General features: G+C 34.0%; 1 protein-coding gene across 1 annotated transcript in view; it reads right to left on the bottom strand.

The window, feature by feature from the left end:
* RYR2 (ryanodine receptor 2) overlaps nt 1-24,325 on the bottom strand; it is a 202,481-nt gene extending 178,156 nt beyond the window's left edge. Inside the window, exons 1-7 of the mRNA XM_032216038.1 lie at nt 24,272-24,325; nt 24,017-24,136; nt 14,267-14,371; nt 9,875-9,895; nt 3,873-3,887; nt 1,474-1,548; nt 790-868 (exon numbers count right to left, since the gene is read on the bottom strand). Coding sequence (XP_032071929.1) covers nt 790-868; nt 1,474-1,548; nt 3,873-3,887; nt 9,875-9,895; nt 14,267-14,371; nt 24,017-24,136; nt 24,272-24,325 — 469 coding nt within the window. The remainder of the gene's footprint in view (nt 1-789; nt 869-1,473; nt 1,549-3,872; nt 3,888-9,874; nt 9,896-14,266; nt 14,372-24,016; nt 24,137-24,271) is intronic.
* Nucleotides 24,326-25,336: the final 1,011 nt, after the last annotated feature.

The following is a 25,336-nucleotide window of genomic DNA, read 5'->3' as shown; positions in this document are numbered from 1 at the left end:
GTTTTGTTTATCAGTTGGTTTGTCACAGAGCTACCCCAAGATTACCCAGATGGATATGGTTATCTAAGGAACAATTAGAAACTCCATCTCTCTATTCCTAAGTTCAGCATCTTAACCATTACACCACACTGACTCTATAAATATATGTTTTAAAATGCTGCCGTTAAAATATAACTGTGATGGACACTCAATTTTCCCTGTCCTAAAACACAGGTATAATTTTGAAAATATCTATAATCCTAATTTTAACTTCATAGAAAATCAAATCTTTGTCATCCTGCTCTACACCCCAAATATGTGCAAGCAGACTGGGAAGATAGAATAAGAAAGTATGGTACACCAGAAAATATTCATTCATATTGGATGAATTGAAAATAGAGTGTAATGCCATTTTAACCCCATAGCACACCTTTAGAAGGGAAGTGAGGTAAGAGAAAATTAGCACCCAGATATATGTAGATTTGCATGGAAATCAGCTCAGTTTCCTTTTCAATGTGTACTTATGAAGTATACAGTGTACAGTACTATCCAATGATATCACTACCATGGATGAATCTAACAGGGGGCTCTCTTCAAGAGTGGAATAGAAAGTGGCCATTCTGTGACCTACCTCTTTCTTTGAGAGTCAATCAGGACTGCCCCAGGATGCATACAATCAAGCAACCCATTAGAATGCCAACCCTACCAACAGTAAACAAAAAGCTGGACTTTTGTCAGAAATATAAATTATTAAATCTCAAAAGGGCCATAAAAATAAAAATGCAGTCTTTTCTTCCACAAAGTAGTCACCTGTGGTATCTTCTTGCAAACCTACATCAAAAGCCAATTTATCCATTGATGTTCGTGATGTGGAAAGACAACACAGATACTAAGAAAAAGAAAGAAACAAGTGAGTGTTTTAAATAATATCATTTCTATTTATATTCCACCATTCTATGCAGGGAACTCACATACAATCACATATAATCAAAATTTTAAATACACACACAAACACAAATACACAGACAGACAGACAGACAGACACTGTGTATACATTTATACAGCATAAGCATTAACTAAAATAAAACATAAATAGCTGTAAGGCAAGATACACTTCCATAAAATGTCTATATTTCTTATCATCACACTTCAATATTTCAAAAATGAAATATTATAAAGAAATAAGGTTTTTAGAGCTTCAAAAATATGGAAAGACAAAAAAAAACAGATTTACCAAACTAGCTACCAAAACTCTCCATTTTATATGGGGTACACAGACAGTGAAAATACAGCATTCAAGCAAAACAAACATGCAATTTGGATGCAATCTATTCAATATCATATTGAATAAATATTAAACAAATAAAGTATCCCAAAAGTCTATAAAGTTGAAATGCAGCCATAATCTAAGTCTAGTGTTGAACTATATTGATCCTGATACATAAAACAAAAACATACCAACACTATAAATACTGTGGATAAGGTTATACATACCATGCCACTGTAAGAATGGCGCAGTAATATTGCATGTCCATAAAGGAGAGTTCTATGACCACCACCTTGCGCAGTCTATGCAAATTAAAATAACGATTAGTAACATGTTGGTATAAAGCTGTTTCTTTCAGGAAAAAACTATTTGTCCAATGTTTACATTCTCACTGACAATATCACTGACCAAACCACAGAGCTGTCTCTGCAGACAATGAACCTACTAAATTATAGATTGGAATGGCAACCAGAGCTCCAAATATGATCATCAGCAATCTCTTTACAGTCCCAGAGTAGTCTAGGGTATGTGGTGGCAGAAATCCAGCCTTTTTTGGAAATATTACGGCAAATCCTGACTGTACTTAATAATCTATAAAAACAATGTTCTCTAAAAACTGAAGAGCCTGTTGCAGAATATGTAAAGAGGTTGTCTGTTGAGTAAAAAACAAAACTTTCATTTATTTTCACTACTGATTTTTTTTTTCATCATATACTACTCCTACTACATTCAGCAATCAACCTCCAGTACTTGTTTTCACAAAACATTCTATTCAAGCCTGTTTATTGTATCAGACACTTTTTTCTTAATAAATGTACAATAAACATCATGGTTCAGGGATCATGGGTTTCTCAGATGTACTGAATAGCAAAAATTTGCCCTTCTCTGCCCCAATTTAGCTTACTGGTGCTCCTTATTTTCTTTCCATCAGAATTCTACCAAACTCCCCACAAAGAGTAAACAGGAATTCTCCTATAGTTTTTTCATTCCCTCTTTTTTCAGGGGAATTATAACTGTATTCTTCTAATCTTCAGACCCAGACCCAGTTTTCATAAACACATTAAACCAAAAACAAACCACATGCAGTTATACCATTTATATCTGCAGCCTTAACATGTTTTATACATACTACAAGTAATTCTCACTCCAAAAATCATACAATGAATATATTTTTAAATCTGTGCAGATTAATAGTTGCTTAGTGGGGATAATTTAAAGTGTTAGCTATTCATCTTAAAGTCTTCAACAAATTAGGATGACTATTTGAACAGCTTCAAACTATCTAAACTATAAACCTATATGTGAAAACTTTCTGTATTAGTTTACTGAATAAATGGAAGAAGTTTTTTGTATCGTCCATTAAGTGGTCAGAATGTTTCCTCAGAATTCCATCTAGATCTCACTCTTCTTGACTTTTATCATATTTATAACTATTTTCTGCTTAATTTGTTTTTTAACTTCAGTTTCATAGTCTGCATTTTAACTATTATTAGTTACATAGGATGCCTAATCAAGTAGAAAAACAAGAAACTAAATGCCACCCACTGTGTATTTATTTGCTGTCTTTATAAACATGGTGTCTTGGCAATGTGCAATATAGAAACAGAATAATTATAACAATATCTTAAAATCTCAAACCGTATGATCAAAATCAATACTAAATGCATGTCAATGGCGCATCTTATCTAAATGCTCTTTGGAAAAGCTCAGTCTTCTTTTAAGATCTTGGCTAGAAACACTAGGTTTAAATGAAGTTATAACATTGGAAAGGCAAACATGCTTCAACTAATGTTCATACACAATCAGAATAATATGGGACAAAATAACTCATATCTAGGTTTATCTTCCTTGTTGAGAATATACAGAATGAACTAACTCATAATTGATATAAGATTTCTTGTTCAACAAATTTGCATTCATGTGCCATTTGTCATATTCCCCAAAATTTTGATATATGATAATTTTTCACATTTGTGAAATTGAAAATCATGTTCACCATTGATATAAACACTTATATCAGTTATAATTACAGGTAGTGAATGTAGAGAACAGACTTGAAGGTCAGAGGGAAGAACTGTTACCAAGGCAACAATCAGCTAAATGAGGCCTGAGCCCTGTCCAAGACAGTAGTTTACAAAAATGCCTCAGACAGACCTTCAGCTAATTCACATGAAGATAAAAGAGAAGGGCATTAAGATATGCAGGATTCTGTTATTATAGCTATTCCAATAAGAATAGCTTTAGATCTACACAGTGTCTGTTTCTTAGTGTGGTCTATCTTATAAGGCTGACATCACATCTGAGTTAAATCTATGTTTTGTTGACTTTGATGAGTTTAAAATACATACCTTTAAGGCATTGTTAGTCTAGAATAAATTGCTACACTGTTGTTAAACATAACCTTTGTTGTTGTTGCTATATAAATATATTGTCCAGAGACTTCCCTTAAGTGCAAATGATCTTCTAAATCTTAAGTGTAAATGATATTGTAAATCTTGTAAAGTGTCCCTACATCATAAAATAAGATATCACTCCTTATCTATTAAGGATGTGTATGTATAATGTTAACATAATATGTATACAAAAGCTTGCTGGAATGAATTGAAATAATTGTTTTCAAGCTTACCTTCATCATAAATTTCTGGAGCACCATTAAAAAGAATAAGAAAAAAATAATTACATATTACAGTCAGTCTGCATTTTTATATAATACTGGTTTTTCCCTATACCAAAAGTTTGAGAAAATTATTTATTACATTTACAGCACTAGAAAATAAAAAAATAAATCATATGCATATGTAACAATTATGTAAAATATTAATAGGTGTGACACAAAAAACTAATTTTATGAGAAAACATTTCTGAATTAATGTATGCACTTATTTATGCATTAATGGAACTGCATTAATCTTTTCTAAACAGTTCATAAAAATAAAATATTTTTAATTCTCTACTGTGTAGTATTGATTTCAATGCTTTGGAGGTTCTAAATCACAACAGAGTGAAAATGACATAACAAAACAGGATACCAATCTTATAAATTAGCTTACTTCAAAATACATTATTATATGACAATGTTTAGAGTTGTCACGCTAGGAAGCATGCCCTGTAAGTGCCCGTAACAATCTGTGATCTACTAAAATGCTTCCCATTACCATTATAAGCCTGGCATTCAATACCCTGTTAATTGTAAGTGATAAATTGATATGTGAGATTCATATATTCTACTGGCAGAAAAATAGGATATTGTATCCTAATTATTAATAGTATTACTGTAGTATTTTGATTATCTAATTTGTCTTATGACCATATTTGGATGTGCTAGAGAACATGAACAATTACATTTGCCATTACATTTATGTTTTAAAATAGGGTTGTACAAAATGCTGGACTATATGTCTTTTTTAAACTGGTTCCAGAAGAGCTTTTTTTTATGCTGTCATCACTGACTTTTCTACATCTAAAAACTAGTGTATGGTTGAACAGATGGGGGTTTCGTAGTTGGATCCAATCTGACAATCATATCTATCCACTTATGAAAAGTCAAGATAACTAAATAAAGATAGCTAAAAGTTAACTAAGTTTTTAATTTTAATTTTAGAGTTAACTAAGATAGTTAAAAGAAAGAGAGGGAGAGCATTTGATTAAATGCTGTGAACTTTGATAAATCTATTTCTCAAAGGAAAAGCTTTTTGATTATGTACTTACTTGTACTGGCAAACAAAAATAACTAATAAAGCTGGGCAGCTCTTCGAATTTGAAACGCAAAATGTTCTTTGAAATGGGTGGGAGTGCACACATAGCACTGATTCAAATACTTGTAACCAAATGCATATTTTCCAGGGGTGAAATTCAGCAGGCTCTGGAGAACCAGTAGTGGAAATTTTGAGTAGTTGGGAAAACTGGCAAATACCACCTCTGGCTGACCCCAGAGTGGGGTGAGAATGGAGGTTTGGCAATATCCCTTCCCTCAGGAGTGGGGAGGGAATGGGGATTTTGCCGTATCCTTCCCCTGGAGTGGGGTGGGAATAGAGATTTTACAGTATCCTTCCCCTGCCACATCCACCAAGCCACGCCCACATAACAGGTAATAAAAAAATTGATTTTCTCCACTGATCGTTTCCCAAGTTGCCCAGGAAAAGATGCAGCTGCTTTAAGGAGAGAGGTGGGGGGGAAGGAGGGAGGGAGGGAGGGAGGGAGGGAAGGAGGAGGAGAGAGGGCGGGCTCAGGTATTACACAGCTCCAATAATTAATGATGGACATGCTTCATTCAGAGGTAAGTGGCATTTATCTGCACTTATAGCCCATCAGCCCCCCCAACAATTCATAGATAACTCCCAACAAGTCTGACACAGTTCCTCTGTGTTTCCCATTTAGCACAGGCAATCACCCAATTACATTAACACAGTTAATTATGGTAATTGCCATGGTACTGCAGCATGTTTTTCCAAAGTGCTTTTACAGCAGAACCATATATGGGGTTTCCCCCCATTACCTTCCATTTCATCTGCTGCTTCTGTAAGAACTACAGATATTGATGGAAATAGTGTTGTTCACCTTCTCTCTGTGATGGATGTGCTGTTGTTACTCATGGAGAGGCAATAGACTTGTATTTTATCAAGAAAAAGTGAGTGGCTGCCAAAGGGGATGGATTATATGATGCAATCAATCTAACACTGCTCCAATGCCCTGCGATTTGGGGAGGGGGGGAATAGGTGGGTTTGGAGAAGGAGAAATCAATCTAATCTAATGCAGAACCAACAGACTGTCTGTTTACTAGCCACAGGGATTCCTTGGAGCTTTGTGTGCAGAAAGATATAATAACTGAACTATGTCTGAGGGTTTCTTTAATACATTTTTCACTGCATAGCACAAATACGTATTTACTGAGCTCAACAACTACAGAACTGGACCCTGAAGTAAACAAATTTTAATGATTTTTAAAGGATTTTTACTCCCCAGACCTACATGCACAGGCTTGAGAGAAGTAATTTCCTCAGGATTTGGCTGAATTTTGAATGCTCTTGCAAAAAACAGTATTTGTTTGTCTTATGATGTAAAGCTATGAAGGTGAACTTTGGAAATATTTTAATAGCAGATACATTAGTTAAAATATATATGCAGAGTTAAGTATAACTGTATGCTTTCTTCTTTGATTTCTAATAATATATTAATACTTGTAGCAATAGACTATTAGAAGCTTATACTATGTCATGCTGACTGATTTTACATGTCAAGGTAGACCATGGTTTGTTTGTTTTAGCATTATTATTATTGTCTTAAATCATGTTTGTTTTATTTATTTTTGTTTATTTTTATTAGATTTGTTTATAAATCACACATTTTAATAAGTTATGTAAACCAAGCAATGGATTAGATCGTATTAAGATTATTAACCAATCAGAAAAAGAAAAAGAAAACTAATAGAAAGATGGGGTTCAAGACAGCTTGATCTGCAATTTTTTTCAAAGCAAAAATTAAAGATTGTTATTTCCAATGTATCAAATTGTGACAAATGAAAATTTGCGCAAAAGCTGGCAAATATAGATTCAGCACAAAAGTAGAATTATATATATATATATATATATATATATATATATATATATGTATGTATGTATGTATGTATGTGTATGTATGTATGTATGTATGTATGTATGTATGTATGTATGTATGTATATATATATATATATATATATATATATATATATATATATATATATATATATATATCTGCTTAAGTATAAAGGAGACTTTCTCAGATAAGAAAGAGAAACCTAGCGGGAGTTAAATTCTATTTAATCTAACAGCACTTATTACAGCACACATAGGATTACAATGCTACACTGCAGTCTCATTTCCTGCAATTAGTGGAACTAACTTAGAAATAAATATGTTTCAAATCCCCTTTATATTTGTGGTAAAAGTATTTCCTTAATGTATTTGGTATCATTGCAATCAGATGAATTAATTATTCCATTTGTTTTCTATATTATGAAAAGAATAACTTGAATTTCCTGCATGAGACTTTTTAGAGTCAATGACAATACATACAATTAATCACTCTGCCTCATATACTGTCCGAAATGTGTACTCACTCTATCTATCTATCTATCTATCTATCTATCTATCTATCTATCTATCTATCTATCTATCTAGGTAAACACCTACTGGATGTGGTACAGATAGTCCTTGAGTTACGATCACAATTGAGCCCAAAATTTACGTTGATAAGTAAAACATTTGTTAAGTGAGTTTGCCCATTTTACGACTTTACTTGCCTCAGCAAGTGAATCATTGCATTTGTTAAATTAGTAATGCAGTTGTTAAGTAATTTGAATTTCCCATTGATTTTGCTTGTCAGAAGGTCATAAAAGCTGATCACATGACACTGCAGCCACATAAATATGAACCAGTTGCCAAGCACCTGGATTTTGATCATATGATCATGGAGATGGTGTAACAGTGTGAAAAATGTGACAAATGGTCATAAGACACGTTTTTCAGTGCCATTGTAACTTTGAACAGTCACTAAATGAACTGTTGTAAGTCAAGGACTACCTGTATTGTGTTATATTTATTGATTGACTGGTTCAAGAAAATTAAATAAAGAACACATAAATCTATCAGTGCTTATTTTACTCGGTCTCCTTAAACAAAAGACTACATGTTCTATCAGAATTGTGAATGACAGGACTGAAGTTTGAAATCAATAGAAACATGATATAAAAATAATTGGAAAGAATTTCAGATTTCAGGACCAGATGAACTGCGAGTTCAGAAAGAACTATGTGATAGTCTGCATTTTTTTAAAATTTAATAAAAATGCCTTTGTGTCAGTGTTGACTCCTGGCAACAGCTTGTACAACGCCCTGCGGCTTACTTGGCAAAGTTTTTTAGAAGTGGTTTGCCATTGCCTTTAACTGAGCTTATTAAGGAAGGGCTGGGCTGCTGAGAAAAGCTACACAGTTAAATAAACAAATAGCCAGATAATAGTTAGTTTTAAGACTAAGCCTGTTGGACATGTACTTCTTTTGCTGGACATCTGGCAGCCTTCATTTAGCATGTTTAACCTTAAGAAAGATTTGTGAGAGAGGAACTGAAAGAAATTCTCATAAAAGTTGAGGACATTCTCTCTTATTCCAAAGTACAGGCTAAATAATAATGGATATAAGTTACAGGAAGACAGATTCCAATCAAAAACTTCATGTTCTTCTAACAATCAGAACAATTCAACAATGGAGTCAGTCAGCCAGAGAGGTGATGTGCTCCTTTTCATTGGATGTGAATGGGGATGATACAACTGCTATGATCCAAAGCAGGAAAGGTGCTTCAAATTCAGGGTTGTTAACCTTTTTACAGGGTAGATCTGTGGCTCAAGGGAAATATATTTCAGTTAAGGAGGCCTATACCTCCATGTGCAACTACCCACGAGCTCAGGTGAAAACACAGCATTTTAAAGAGTTGCTGTCACATATAGCAAATCCTCGCATTTTGGGTCTGAAACACCATCTGGCTTTAGATCAAAATAGTTCCAGAATCCTAAAACAAAAGCTGGATAGTTATTTGTCTGAGTGCTTTAATTTTGATTCCTACATTGAACAGAGATTTGGCCCTTCCAACACTTTAATTCTATTATGTTACTAGAGTTCTTATTTCAAAACAAAATGTTAAGTAAGCAGACCCACTGTAACTATCTGAATAATATTTTAGTCAATAATTTTGGTGAATGTCTAATAAAGATTAGAATACAGCTCTTTCATAAATTCCAATAAAAAGATAATAGAGGGAAGTAATCATTAATACACATACAACTGTAATTCATTGTAATATAGATATCCCAGGCAGGATATTTAATCCATACAGTTAGTAATAAAAGTTAAAACTATGTAGACATGCAGATCTGGACATTTCAAGCAGATTTACATGGTAGGCTTTAAAAAAAAATCCAACACTTGAATGTTCATAATAAGAATTATATATATTTTCTTTTTTCTTGTATATCTATAATTTTAAATGTGTTATTTTACATTGATAGTATATGTGCATAAAACATATGAATAATATAATTTCAAAGATTTCCAAAGCAAAAGTTGCAGATTTTTTAATATTTTAAATGAATGCACATAATGAATTCTTACAGGCTTTTTAATGTCTTAAAATAAGTATGTGTTTAATTAAGAGAAGTCTGGAACCTTCTATGTATATTGTGTACACTCTCCGGCAAATTGTCATTATATTCAACAATTCCATGTGTTCTAATTTGGTGAATAAAGCAAATCTTCAATATCATATATAAAAGTTTATGATATCACATGCATTATTTCATTATGATGTACATTTAAGAAGAAATATTATACAGAGTGTACATTTAGAAGATGTACTTAACAAAGCACAAAATTCTAAGTATAATTCCTTTATTGCAGGAATAATATTCTGTATTATTTAATAGGATAGGAAATACTAATGGATGCACCAATACTAACTAGCATTGTAAAAGTCTTTTCCAAAAAAAGGCTATTTTGAGCTTAGCAAAGCAATCTTGTGATACATATACACGATTCAGAATAATGTGGAAATTTGACTTTCTAATAAACCAGGATTATATTGCATCAAGAGAGTCAGACATACCCATTTTTCCACATCAACTAGCTGTAAAAAGAAAAAAATGAATATTGTTAGTACAATTATATTTTGTAATATAATTCTCACAATTTGATATAAACATTTTTGTTAACATAATTATTTTAACACTTTCTTAAAAATCTAAAATTTTCAGACTATTGTACTGATAAAGATATATTCTGAAGACAACTTTAACAAATATTAAACTGAAAGATAAAACTGATCCTACCTTCAATTTCAGTCATATGGGCATAATACGAAGGGGGGAAATAAAATGAAAGAGAAGCAAATATAAATTTAAGTTTTAACATTTTAAAAATGAAATGGATATTATGATGTATTCATTGTTTAATTTCTCTAGAAAAATTGCATGTCATGTAATATATAACTTAATGGCTTAACATTTTACCACTTGTAGTTGTATGCTGTAACATAATAGAATGGAGAACTTTGAATGCTGCATGTTTTATGTAAAATGTTAAATTCTCTTGGCTATCATAAAAATGCCATAGTATTTTAACAATTCTGTCCTCACTGTTTTTCAAGCAGTTAAGAATATGTGCATTCAAAGAAAATGAGAGCTGAAATTTCTTGAAGCTATAATAATACATCCTTTACATGAGAAAGCACACACAGACATACTTAAAACAGAGCATTCAAGATGCTGCTGTTTCTTTTTCCCACTGTTACCACTTCAGATCCCACACTGATATTTCCTTTCACAACATGATTTAAATGTTATTATGAGTTTTACAAACTGAAATTGATTGCATATATAAATTGTACCTAGCAACTTCAATTAAAGAAGTAGGCATTAAACCAGGGGTGTCAAACTCAAGGCCCAGGGGCCGGATCCGGCCTGCACCCAAAAACAGAATCTCATTTTCTCTGGCAGAGTGCTTGGGCATGAGTGATGTTGAGCTGGCCATGCCCATCCTGGTCACTGCGACTCCGGCTTCCCAAGGTCAAACACAACCCTGATGTGACCCTCAATGAAATCGAGTTTGACACCCTTGCATTAAATGTTGGAGGACATGTACCCAATAGAATATTGATAACATTAAAATAGCTACACAATTAATCTAAGTATATATAGGGTTGTTCTTCATTATTCTTTTTTTCTCTATATCATAGTAATCAGGAAAGCCAATAAGACTTGTTTGTGATTATTTCAGAAACATACATACCGGTATTATACTTGTTAACAAGGCAAATAGGGCAACAGATAGTGTCACCAGAAATGTACAGTGATATGCTGGCTAATTTGGACCTTTTTCGGCTGTAATTGCTATGCCAGTAAAGCAAATGGGAAGTGGGAAGAAACTAGAGACACTCTCTGGTACACTAACAATGCTTTTAAGAAGGAATACAAGGAAACCTCTCAACAAGAAATTGGTCAAAGACATATCTGGAAAAATATACTGACTGCTGTAATAGAGGTCAGAAGAAAACTGTCAGGCCCCAAAAACCAAGAAAGACACATAGAATTACTTTATTGTTACTCACATATGGACAGAAATCTTACCAAACTAAAGCAACTATTTGCATCACTATAGATATTATAACTCTTTTCCTAACCAAACTATCCACTGTCCCAACTATCTAAATTCCATTGTCTCATTGCCATCTGGAATGCCATACCATCCTGGGAATCCAGACTACCTTCCACCACCACAACTGAGTAAGAATTTTTTCCTCTTAAGTAAGAACAAGCAAAGCATGCCAGATTTCTCCTCCATCTTTAGACCAGTGTTTTCTCAGCATAGGCAACTTTAAAATGTGTGGATTTCATCTCCCAGAATCCCCCACCCAGCAAAGTGGCTGAATGCTGACAGTTCAAGTTGACAAATCTTAAAAGTTGTCCAGGTTGAGAAACACTGGTTTAGACTGCTTTCAGGAAGAACACAAATTCACAATCCATGTATGAGACTCAGACAGCAAATGAAAAAGAGAAAATGAGTATCTCTCACTAATGAAAGCAGTACTGCATTAGTAAATTTTGAAGTACAGGCACTCATGATGACACAGCCAGGGGAGAGTGTGTAAGAAAGAGCACATATTATGTGCTTCACAATTATGAAGAGCAATACATTTCACACTCCAATGTATTTAGGGAAGATTACAGTCATATAATAATGTGCTGGCAAATGCAGAATATATTATGATCGACTGAATTCCTGGTCCATTTCTATATACATTAGGACCTCTAAACAAACATCTAAGTATAGTCAACCTCACAGAATTGTTATGAGCATAAAGGTTGTTAATAAGAGAGGTGATAAACATACACTGCACAAATTACTGTGAATAAAATGAGATAATTATGCAAAGATAATAGGAAGTATAAGATGTATGAGGAAAAAGCTTTTCTGCTGTATAAAGCAGATTATAGAGCAGCTAAGTTACATTACTTTTAGCCTATTTATTTCTGATAGACAGAACAAATACATAGTTCATTATCTTTCAAAATACAGAAAACAGAAATTTCCTCCCACAATATGCAGCAAAATCTTGATAAAGAATTCAAATAGAAACAAGTCTCCTTAGATATATTATCCCCATTCACTGTTTCTCAGTGATGCAGATAAATGAGGAATCACCTTGTGTCCTACTTCCCATCTCAATCCTGCTGTTTTGCACATTAAAAAATAGAAAGTTGGAATGAACAAAGACCACTCCTTTTGGGATTGCTAATTATCCACATAATTGCTTCCAGAGGCTCTGGAAACTTCATAGTAATAGACAGACAGACAGATATGGAGAGACATGTGCGCACATACACACACATTCATAATATAAAATTTTACTGTTGTACCTATCTTTCTTACTCCCTGTTTTTGCCTGTCTTTTGTTTTGTTTTTGACAATTAACTTGCAAAAAAGAGGGAATGGGATTGACTAGAATACAAATTAAAATGGAAATTACACATAGTAATTTTCCAACATTTAACCCCTTCCCCTTTATTAGCAGACAGCACATGGCCAAAAAAATCATTTAAGACATGAGAAAAGCAGAAAGACTAGCTTGCAGAAGGTTATATATGCACCAATATTAAGGGAAACTCTGCATTCAGTTCTACCAATTTTTTTTACCCAGAACAGTTTTTTAATCATCTTGGGCTCATTCAAAACCAAGCCACCTCGAAATGTTTTGCCTTACACTAGATAGCTCCCAGAAAAATACTGTTGCTGGAAAAATCCATGTGCTCTTCCCTAGCTAAAGAGAACATTGCAGCAAAATGCAGAGGGATGCCTGAAGGCAATGCAGATGATGTCATTATTCCTGCTCTTAAAAAAAACAAAAAAACAATTCCCTAGCACTATGTTTGTGAATACAGGATCTGTATCCAAGTCCATAATGTTGGGAAGTGTCTTTTTCCCCACAAGAGGCTAATTTAACATGATCTCCCTTTAATTATTTAACTTTCTTAATGTAGCTTTCAGCTAGGTTTCACAGCAAAGTTAGAAACAGTATTATAAAAGGGATAATCCAAAGGTGATGCCTCTTGAATAAAATGTAAATTATGTGCTTGATTCTGGATCCAATCAGAGAGGAACAAATATTTCAAAGCAAACTGTGGATAATACCAAAATGCATTTCTATAATTATATCTGACAAGTTTACACAAGTCTATCACACAGTCGTTTCCAATTATAGTCTCACCAAAACGCATTAAACAAAAATGATTTAGCTTAAGGGGTGGGGGAATGAGAGCCTGTTGGTTGCCATCATGTAGTTGTTCATGCAAAATGCTAGGAAACAGCAGAGTATAAGGCTTTAAGGACCACATGCTTTTCAAGTAGCTTTTACCACTTTTGGTAAAATTGCAGGCGAAAGGAGATACAAATTCTGTAAACAGAATTGCCCCGAGATATTATTGTGTCCTAGGTCATACCCTTTTGATTGGTAAAATTACAAATAGTTTAAAAAGCTGTGTGCCACAAGTTGCAATCTAAATAAGTAATTATACCAAAAAGCAAAACTAAGGAGTAGCTGGGATAGAAGTTAATATCCAAAATCCCATTATTTTATTACCTTATAAAAGGCTTAATTTTTGTTGTTGTTGTTTTTCAAGCACCAGAATCCTTTTTTTCCCCTTTCCTTTCTGAATTGATTTGACCACAAAAGCTTTAATGGAATTTTGCAATCTCTTTACTTCAATACAGCTTTGGTGGAAATTTAATAATTTAAGTCTTAACCAAGATCCTAAGAATTATTAAGAGCATCTAAGTACAGTATATAGGCAATTATTATCAATAATTAATAAAAATATAATATTGCAAAAGCTGCCCTATAGAATTGATTTGGATCCTCTTGGACAAAATTTGAATGTTACAAAGGAGTATTATTTATCCTTAATTCCAAATGCCATTCCACTTGTAACACATCACAACTTACCCCTTCTGCTTTCTCCTCTGTGTTAGCCAGCATTTCTTGGAGAGCTCTGACTGACAATGATTGCTCCAGAACAAAAGTACAGATGGAGAGATCCGGAGGAACATTCTAATTGAAAAAAAGAAATTATGAAAAGAGCTTGAGCAAGACATTCTCCTGATACTTTATCACAATCCTCTGTATCTGAAGTCTTCAGTATACATGGAAATAACTAACTTGCAGTCCCCCAGCCCTTCTACTCTGTGTGCATGTATGTATTTATTAACTAAATCCATGCATAAAATAGATGGAGCTAATACACTGTAGAGCACCAATGTTCAGAATAATCTCAGAATGCCTCTGGGCTCCAGATCAGCCTCATAAACCTCCTTTAAAAAACAGAAATATACCCACCATCCCAGGAAAAAGACTAATGTATATTACAGAGTCTCCTAGAAAAGGAATGGCTAATAGGATTTTATTTTGATAAACTGATGCTTTATGACATTTAAATCATCAATGACTGCAAAGTAAAAGAGATTACAATATCTCCTTAGAATAACAAATCAGTCCACTAAACCCCCAAAATCTGCAGATTTTTTGATAGCAATGGAACCTATTCCTAGATGTGCATAAGATTTCAGCTACAGGTGTTATAAGAAATATCCTCTAAATTCAAACAGACATTGCTCCACAGTTTCTGTGTTTAGGCTGACTATTATCACTGATCAAATTCAAAAACTCAGTTAGAAATATAAAGGGAGACAAGAAAACATGACAGCCTTTCTAATCAATTTAAAGTGGAAAATTCACATTAATAGCCATAGAAAAACTCTTATACTGCTTGAGAAAAATGATGAAATTCAAACTTCAACAATTTCATTACTTTACATACAACCTGTGCTCCATCAATCAATTCCTTACATTAAAGAGCATGCACTATAGATATGCAAGGCACAACTTACCAAGCAGTTCCCTATCCAGTATGTTTCACTGGGAATAGCCTGACATGAGAAATTTTATTTATTTATTTATGAAATGTATTTGCTTCCCATATCATATCCAATAACTCCTTATTAATTTTGCCCCACTTTATGCCTTTATCTGAATATCACATGGTCAGTACTAGTATGTAAATGTCAAATCTTCTCACAGGTGGTTGAACCTGGCCAAGTATTCCAGGGCATGGAAGCAAAGCAGGTTTGGAGAGAGAAACAACTTTTCTAGGATGTAGACTAGAAAGAACATCCAAGTGATAGCAAGTAGTTTCCATACAGTTGCCAAGAAAACATAATGGAAATATTCATGTAGTCACAAGGAGTCCAGCTGGATTCAACGGAGACTTTATATCAAAAGAGATATTCAGAATTATACACAGTATAATCATGTTTATACACTTTTTTCATCACAACAGTGAAAAAATAGTGCAGTTTTGAACAAGACATGTAACAAACTACAAATACTAAGTAAATAAAAACTTTTCAGAATATCAAAAATGGGATTTTAAACTAAAAACAAATATTTAAAAATACGAAATGTCCAAAAGAACATTAATCAAAATCCAATGATCGCTTTTCATCAAAATGGCAAAACCAGTTGAATAAACAATCCCATACCTAACCCAAATTGCCAAAGATTTGTTTTTGAAATCTTTTCCTAAAGGGACTGACTTCAAAATTTTAGTGATCCTTTTAGGATCCTTTACTTCCTTGTTTATGTCAGGGTCAAAACAAGCAATTGGCTTATTACTGTTAGTGTAGGAGTGAGGAAAAATGGCTCTTTTATGACATGTGGACTTCAATTCCCAGAATTCCTGAGCCAGCTATCCTGACTCAGGAATTCTGGGAGTTGAAGTACACATGTCATAAAGGGCCATTCCCCATCTCTGCTGTAGTGTATAGAAAGGGAGTGGGGGATAAGAAATGTAGCTACCGGTATTACCTTCTAATCACAACTGGAATCTACAATTCGTTTTACACAGAAATGACAGCAACCTAATATGGTTTCTCTTGTATCAGTCCCACTTCCATCAGCATCGTCTTTAAAGTTCCAGTGTTACCTACTATGATTACCTGTTGAAAGATCCATGCTTTAAACCTAACATTACTTGTCCATCCTCCCTTTTTCAGTTCTTTTGATGTAGGTGAGACCCCTAGTTGGGTAGAGGGCATTAATATTCTGGATGGAAGACCAGGGCTCCACTTCCATTCAGACATACTATAAGAACAATTTTGTGAAATGGCAGATGGGATCTTCCTGGGCTGTATAATTACAAAGGATGAATATTGTTCACCTCTGTCACTTAGCTTTATAGTCTCTCAATCCAAGTGACAGTGAAGCTGCCATCACAATTTTCAAATCGCCTAAACTCATCCTGAAAGGAAACTCATTCCCCCTTCTCTTTGTTCTTCCTGTATTTCTGACCACTAAAATCTGGTGGGGTCCACAGTTGGATTTCTCCTAACATACATGTCCAATTTGAACTGTTATATGTACACCTGAGCAATGGAAACAAGAAAACAAGCAATCTAAAAATGGAAGATAAAATTAATGAAATAATATGAGCTCAATAGGATATTGCCCCACATTTTATTTCAATGCCAGGATTGCTTTAAAGTAAGATATATATTCAGTCAAATCCTCACTCTTTTAACAAATTTAATCAAGTTCTTTCTTCTATGGAGTTAAAGCTTCCAGGAGTTAAATGGTTTAACTATATGCACATTGGTTTTAAAAGCTAGTGTGATTTTGTTTGTGATGCCGAACACTTAAAACTTGCAAGAGATCATTGCGCTAACTACAGAAGAAGCCTCAATCAGCCAGACGATAAACAATCCAAGGGAACAATTAAAATGAAATGAGTAAACTGAAGTAGTTTACTGATGTTGTAATTACATATGCATAATGCAGACTGTAAGTTTTATTTATGACCTAATGCAAAGAAAGAACAAGTCTAAATTATTGTTTCATTTTTCACACATAATTATTTTATTTCTTAGTACACATTTCTTTTTAATGTATTAAGGTATTCTTTTATATGCTTTGTGCAGGATTTCTAAGAGAGTTATGTACCAATGGTAATTAATGATGCTTTCACTGTATGTGCTTTACTGCTGAGTGAGTTTGCTTTTATGTAAGTCTATTTGTGAGCCTTCTCAACTGAAAGGTACAATAAAATATTTTGAATGAATGGTGTTCTAAAAGCGGCTTACATTATGCATCTGCTTATACAACGTACACTCATGGAAAACATGGGAAAAGCTGATTCAAACCTTCAAAAATAGGCTTCATTTGCACATTATATTTTGGGTATAAATGAACAACTGTACATAAAAAATACCTCTAATAGTGGACTTCCGGGGGAGGGGTTGCCGCTGTAGGCAGCTTAATGAAGCTGCCCTCAGAGTTCTGGTTCGTATATCTATTTAAGATCTTAGATATCTCTTTTTCCAGGCAAGGAAAAAGTAGGGAGGGACCCTCAGCCAGTTAGAATCCTCTTTGGAGTTCGCAGCCCTTTTTTCTTTTTGGCTGCGAACGAAAGAGAGTGAATCAACGAAAGCTGAGTCATTTACTCCGGCCAGATCTTCTCAGCTGTTTTTTTTTCAGCTCTAGGCGAGTTACTTCCCCCCTCAGAACAAGCCTTTGTAATTAACCCATTTAAGATTAATCCGGGCAGTGACCATACCTGTGAATTTTTCTTTTTTCTCTATTTAAAATACCAGCTTCAATTTTATAAAAAACTCCTTTTGTTTAACTTTTTTAAAAAATGGCGATTTTATAACTTCCGCATTTGCTACAACGATATATCTTCAACTTCCTGGACAGATTTAAGGGATTAAAAACTAATTAGCCCTGTTCCCTCGAAGATTTCTTTTTATTAATTGCCAGGGGTTTGTTGAAACTACCTTATCTCAAATTAACGTGAGTAGAGACTCTGTTTGCTTCCCTTTTTATCATGGCACCGAAATCGAAACCCAGACGCTCTTCTACATCTCAGGCATTTGTTACAAAGCCGCTGTCCTTGCCTTCTACGCCCTCTACTGGAGATTTGCTAACGAAAGAATTTCTTTTTGAAATCCTTAAAGAGTTCAGAGAGGAAATGCAAAAATTTATTTCAGACTTTTATGACAAACTTGATGCCAAGATTGCTCAAACAAAGGAGGATATGATCGAGGTTATGAATGTTATGACAGATTATATTGCTGGAATGGAGGATAAATTGGAACTTTTGGAAGAAGCTAATTCCAACCTGACATCTAAAATTGAAATATTACAACAGGAAATCCAAATTGCGCAAAAACAACTTGTCATGATAAATTATAAGAAGACTGAGTCTGCAATAAGAGTTAGGGGATTGTGTGAAAATGAGCAGGAGAATTTGAAACAGACCTTTTTTGAGACTTTTAGTCGCTCGGTGGGAAGTCCGGGACTTAACTTTGATTGGCAGATCCAAAAAATCTATCGCCATAATTCGTACGTAGCAAAACAGCGACAACTTCCGAGGGACATAATTATATATTTCGCCACAAGAGAATCCAGAAACGCGATAATACAGGAGTTCTACAATAATGGGCTGCGAATTGATGGACAGGATTTGATTGTTTTCAAAGAAATACCACCTCAAATATTAAGAGCCAGAAGAGACTATGCTTTCTTAACTAAGGAACTCAGAAACTCTCAGATACAGTACAGATGGGAAGTGCCGTTTGGTATTACAGTTACATTTGATAACCAAAAACATTGCCTCAACTCTGTTTGGGAAGCCCGAGATTTCTATTACAAGATTCTGAAGATGGGACTTCCTGAATCACCCGGACATGGAGAAAGACAAGGAGAAGGAGAAGAGAAACAGCGGAACACATGGCTACAAGGGGAGAGGCATTGCTTTCCCCCTCTGGAAGGGCAGAAGAGTAAAGAATAAGGACTTAGTTATGCTTCTAAAACATTTGCTTAATTTTTAATTTGAATAATACTTTGTGATTTCTGTCTTGGGTAAAACGGCATAGCTGCATACTGACGAAGAGACATTGAGACTGAAAGAGACTGAAAGAAGTGGCGACGATTTTGGAATATATATTGTATGGGATTTAAACAGGACTCGATGGATAACTTTGAATTTTTACTTTAATTGTTCATGATTTATTCTTTAGGGTGAGGAGAGCGGAGATCGTGATCTTCTTCGATTGTGGTTCGGGTTGAATGGAGCTGGGAAGTGTGGGGTAGATGGGAGGGTAGTGAAGGTTTAATTAGAGTTTATTTTGAGCCAGAAAGTAAGCTGATCTTTGTATAAATTGTTATTTGAATATAATGTTTGGAAAGATATACCCATAGAGTCTGCAGGAAGGTGAAGCAAATATAAGAGGAGTACAGATGAAAATAAAATATATATATGGACACGGGTAAAGGCAGGATGGGAGGAGTTGGAAAAGGAAACCGAGAGAAGTATTTGAATGTTTAAATGGTTTAATAGAGAAGGAGGTAAAAGAGATAAATTAAAGGTTTGGATATTTAGATAAAGAGATAAGGCCCTTAGCTGGAATTCCATTTAATTAACTTACTTGGTTTCAATATAGTTTGAAATCCTGCAAGTAATAAAATAACTGAAATTAGGAATGAGGTACATTGTTTAAGATTTAAAAATGATGGGAAGCTGAGTTTAATGTAGAGAGTTTGTTGATTTTTCCCGTTTTTCCTTTTGTGTGTGTGTGTGTGTGTTTTTTTTTACTACTTCCTTTTTTTTTGTTTTTCCTTTATCTTTTATCTTTTAATTCTAAAGTTATTTGATTTTAATATACTCCAGACTGTGCTTGATAAAGAGTTATGCCGGGTATGGGACCTGGGAAGTCGAAAGGGGGTTAGGGAGGGGGGTTTATGGGGGGGAGGGTGGAAACACAGTCTCAATTTTCAGAACAATAAGAATGCACTTGTATACTGTTGCTCTTTCTTTTTTTTCTTTTTTTCTTTTATTTTCTCTTTTTTTGTTTTTTCATTTTCATTTTTCTTAATTTTAGAATAAAATATAAACTGAATAGATCAATGAATTGTAGAGATACACCAAAGTGAGGAGTAGAGGGAAAGAAGAGGGAGAAGTAAAGAGGGAGTGAGAGGGGAATGTAAGGAGGGTGAGATGGAGGGAAGGGGAGAAAGGAATGTTTGAGGGGGAAGGGAAGTAGAAGAGGGGAATGTTGGAGGGGAGAAATGAAAGTTGGAGGGGGAGAAGAAAGGGTGTATGGGGGATTGAAGTGCTATGTTGGTTTTCTATGGTGGAAGATGAGTTGTGTTCATTGATTTTCCTTTTTTTTTAAATGCACAGTATATAAGTGATTGTATAAAATGAAAATGAAAATGAAATAAAACAGTTCTATTATAAAAAAAATACCTCTAATAGTTTATTTATGCAATCTTATTTTTCTGGCTTTTACTAATAAGTTAAAGGCTAGAGTTACATGAATGCTTCCATTCTGTACTGGCAGTCTTTGTGGTCCCTAGAGTGGCCCATGTCCCACCGCTATTCCGCAAGTTGCACTGACTGCTAGTTTACGTCCAGGTGTAATTCAAGGTGTTGATTATTACCTATAAAGCCTTGCATAGCATGAGTCCAGGACTTGAGGAACTGACAGCAGAGGAAGCATGCTGTGGATTCTTTTGGTAAAGGAATTCTGGCTGCAGGATCCAGACCTCTGCTGTGCCTCCAGCCCTTTGCAGCCAGGATGAGATCTGTCCCCATCCTCTTGACTGAAGACCTGATTGTGCCAGTTGGCCAAGGTCTCCAATGGGGATGTATCACACTGAAGATGATTGATGGGCCAATAGTAGTTCCCACCTCCCATCTCCTAGGCATCCTGCTCCTTCCCTTCCCATTTTATAATCAAATATTGTATTTTTATTGCTGCTATGATAGAAATATATATTTGTATGTTTTACTGCTATTAACATTGAAAGCCACCCAGAGTCACCTCACGGCAAATAAATTTAATAAATAAAGTAGCAAAGATATAATTGATTTCAAAATGTAATTTCATCATGAGGCATTTGTTTCCTCAGATATGGTAGGTACTATTTCTCACCACTTGAGGGCATATTCAAACAATGTAACCAAAGTGCATAACTACCAGTAATACAAGAAAAACATTCCCTGGCATTTTCCTACTCACAAGAAACTATGAACTGATGAATTGTTTTCTACATGGAAGAATTCAAGAGGGGGCTTAGCTGGGAGAAACCATGTGCTATTTAAATTGTGTATGAATTGCCTTAAAAATCTCTATCTAGACTGATCGTATTCCACAGAGTAATTTAAAAGGTGGTACAAGTAGCTCCATGTAGGTAAAAATATATTTAGATCAGTTCTGTCGTTTTATCCTTTTCAGACTATTATCCAAGTTACAAATTCCATGTGGCAGTTGATGGCTTGTTCTCTGCTATTATCTTCTCATCTTTGATTCTATCATGGAGGAGTAACATTTCTTCTGACAGAATAATCTTAGTGGCTAAACTTGCCAGATCAATTTGATCCAATGTCATTTATACTGTAACATATTTGCTACAGCAATAGGCAAGCTACAGTATATTAATAAATAAAATTTCTTCCAGGCCAATCATAAACTGCTCACGTACAAGTTCCAAGTTAAGCTAAAGAAGAAAGCCAGTTTCCATGATACAATCTTAATTAGCTACCATTTTCAAAGAAAACATCAGGAACCTCTTTGAGTCCTAAAACTCACTGATAGAAAACCAAAAGAATTATGGAGCGAATTTAAAGAGGTTGTTAAGGATGAATGAAGAAACAGAAGAAAAGAAACTGGATGTCAGAACAAACCATGAAAATTTACAACAAGAGAAGAGAAGCCAAATCCAAGAAAGACAAAAATCTCAGAAGGGAACTTAACAAAGAGCTTCAGAAAGCTGTTAAAAGTGACAAGGAGCAGTATTAGCACCCAAAGTGGAAAAAGATGCCAGATGTTCAAACTGATTTAGAAAGGCTAAAGAACCCAAAACATTATTTCTGAACATGCTAGATAATTGAAAAAGCTGAATAATACCCAAAAGAAGTCAATATGTGCTTCACTGATTATGTCGATCACATCGACCTGTGGAACAATTCAATGGCCTGATAAGAAATTTATATACAGGTCAAGAAGCTACAGTACTGAGAGAAAGAACATGGCAAAACAAAAAGGCTTATGCACATGCATACAAAAACTATTAAAAATTGTTTTCATAAGATCTTACAGAATCAACAAAATAAATGATGATATTACAAATACTTGCATGGAGTCTTTAAAATCCAGGACAAAACCTTGGTAAAAGTATGTTTTTCTTAAATGATATTTATTTGTTAAAGAAATATCTTTTATTATAGAACTGTACTTCAATTCTGTTACATTTTTTAGGATTGTTCAGTTACAAGGGAACAGGATAGATGAATCTATTAAGATCAGTGCTATTGTAATGAATATTTAACATTCCAATTAATTTTTATGATGATGAATAATACTTTGAAAATGATGAGCTGCTGAAAATAAAACATTTAGTCTTTGCCATATGGAAAGTAATATGTTTAATTAAAATTATATTGAAAGATTGGGGGGGAATCACCATCTTTTCTGGAGATCGTCTATTCAGAATTTTTAAAATATATTCAACTCTCTCATAACATATTTAACTTCACCAAAATAAATCATTTGTAGCTAAAACTAGTTCAAAAACATAGCTAGAAAAAAACTCAGGATTTTTTTAAGAAACCAAAATAATTATATATCCCCTGCCATGCAAATATGTCTTCAAATAGTATAGAGAATTAAAAATACACTAGAATCTAACTATGTACAATACAGGTAGATTATGCTTAATGACTGCCCTGTTTAGTGACTTTCTGAAGGTACGACATCACTGAAAAAGTAACTATGATCAGTCCTTATAAATGTATATTTATATATCACATTTAAAAACTTAACTTTGCTCCTGCATTTTGCTTTATCTGTAGCTTCCAGACCACAATAATAGCTATCCCAAAGAGAACACAATGAACCCATCAAGATACCAGGTTATCAACTTGTTTGTTATAGCTATTTCTGTCCATGATGACATTCTTGGTGCTGCGGCCACTTTGTCACTCATGACTCTAATGTTTTATAAATCCCATTCTTCCCACAAAAGCTCTTTATAGATTACTAGTAAATTTAATATTTCATTAATTTCAATTGATTTTTTTTAAGTAAAATCTGAGGGGCCTTTTCGGATGCATTTAAGAATGTACTCTGAGAGAGAGTACTCTTAAGAGAGAGACGTTAAAATATAATTGTACTCATAGCTGCTGTGAAGAATATCAGAAGCCATTCCTTCTATACTTTTTGCTTTCTCTTGACTGTTTCTTTTTCTCATTTCTTCTTTACTCTATATTTAGTTTGTAATACTTTTTAATCTTATTTTTTTAAAGTTGCAATAAAAATCATATTAAAAAAGAGAATGTAGTCTCAATTTACTATTTTAAAATTGCAGAAACTGTTTTATCTCACAGATAAATACAGTTGTCTCACAAGGATCCTAAATATACATTTATGTATGAACGTATATGTATAAAGTTATGCAAGGCTACCGAAGCTGCCACCAAGAGCAGGCTTCTTGTCAGTAAAACCTCAGGTTGCTGTTTGTATGCAATGTTACAGTTCACTCTCCCATGCAGCCCATGCTATTCTCTCAGCATCTGATATGGTTCGTGAAGCAGAATCAGTAATATCTAAAACAGCATCAGAACAAGACAGCTTGATGTACCTTGGAGTTAGAAGTTGATTCCAAGAAGCAGAGCCTGTTGCCAAATCCTTCTGCAGCAAGACACAATTTCTGTTGTTCCTTGTGAACAGTAGCAGTACACTGCAGAACCACTTCATCATCCTATTAAAAACAAAAAAAGAGAGAGAGAATGACAGCAAGATTAAGTCTTTTAGATTGCAGATCTTTGGGATGTATCTCCAAATAGAGCTGAAGTCAAAATTAATTCTAGGATAGTTATTTATTTATTTCACTGACATAAGCCATCACTGAATGAGAAGAAATAAGCACAGCAGGACAATCACATTCCATGTCCACAATTAAACCAAAAAAGACTTTTCCAACTGAAAATATTTAGATTTAATTATTTAATTCCAGTATGTCATTTTAAAAACTTATCTTTCTAAGTGATTTCTAGAGAACATGTAATGAAAGGTTTACCACTTAGCACTCGTGTTTTTCATATATTTGTATGGCAACCTCATTTCAAGAATTTAAGATAACATTTTAATCCCAAATATAATCATAATATTAGATGCAGCAATTAAGGTGATTGCTAAGCTAAATATGACTATCCAAGGATGACCCATGATTTTCATTAGTTAAAAATGACTCAAAGGCACCAAAATCACAAACACAATCTTATTTATTTATTTATTTATTTAATGTATTTATTTATACACCGCCCATCTCATTTTTTAGCACTAAAGGAGTGCCTAGTACCTGAAATGTAATAACATGATCATGGGGGTGGTGCAGCCGTAACTTTAAAGACAGATTGTAAATAACTTTTTTCAAGTCTGTTGCAACTTTAAATGGCTGTTAAATGTTGTAATTCAAGAAGTACCTATACACACTCCATTCTCACTGTATTCAATTTCTTTTGACATATCCAACTCTCATTTCTATGCAATACAGATAGTCCTCAATTTAAGATTACAATTTAACCCAAAATTTGTGTTGCTGTGTGAGACATTTAAGTGAGTTTTGCCCCATTTTACAACCTTTCTTGTCACAGTTGTTAAGTGAATCATTGCAATTGTTAAGTTAGGAACACGGTTATTAATTGAGTTCGGTTTACCCATTGACTTTGCTTGTCAGAAGGTTGCAAAAGATTATCACATGACCATGAAACACTACAAGTGTCAGGACTGTAGTTATGTTCCTTTTAGGATCTTTGGCCTGCCACACTCTCTATTATTTCACTATGCTGTTTCATTAGTGTAGTAATTTTGAGGGGGAAATAGAAAGGAGTAGAATTGTGGAATGTGTTGTCATTCTTTTCTAGAAGCCAAGGTCATCTTTTGTCTCTGCACCTCTGCA

This window comes from Thamnophis elegans, chromosome 4 (assembly GCF_009769535.1).
Source record: "Thamnophis elegans isolate rThaEle1 chromosome 4, rThaEle1.pri, whole genome shotgun sequence".
Taxonomy (NCBI): domain Eukaryota; kingdom Metazoa; phylum Chordata; class Lepidosauria; order Squamata; family Colubridae; genus Thamnophis; species Thamnophis elegans.
Note: the sequence above shows the minus strand (reverse complement) of the source record. Positions and strands in the feature narration are given on the sequence as shown.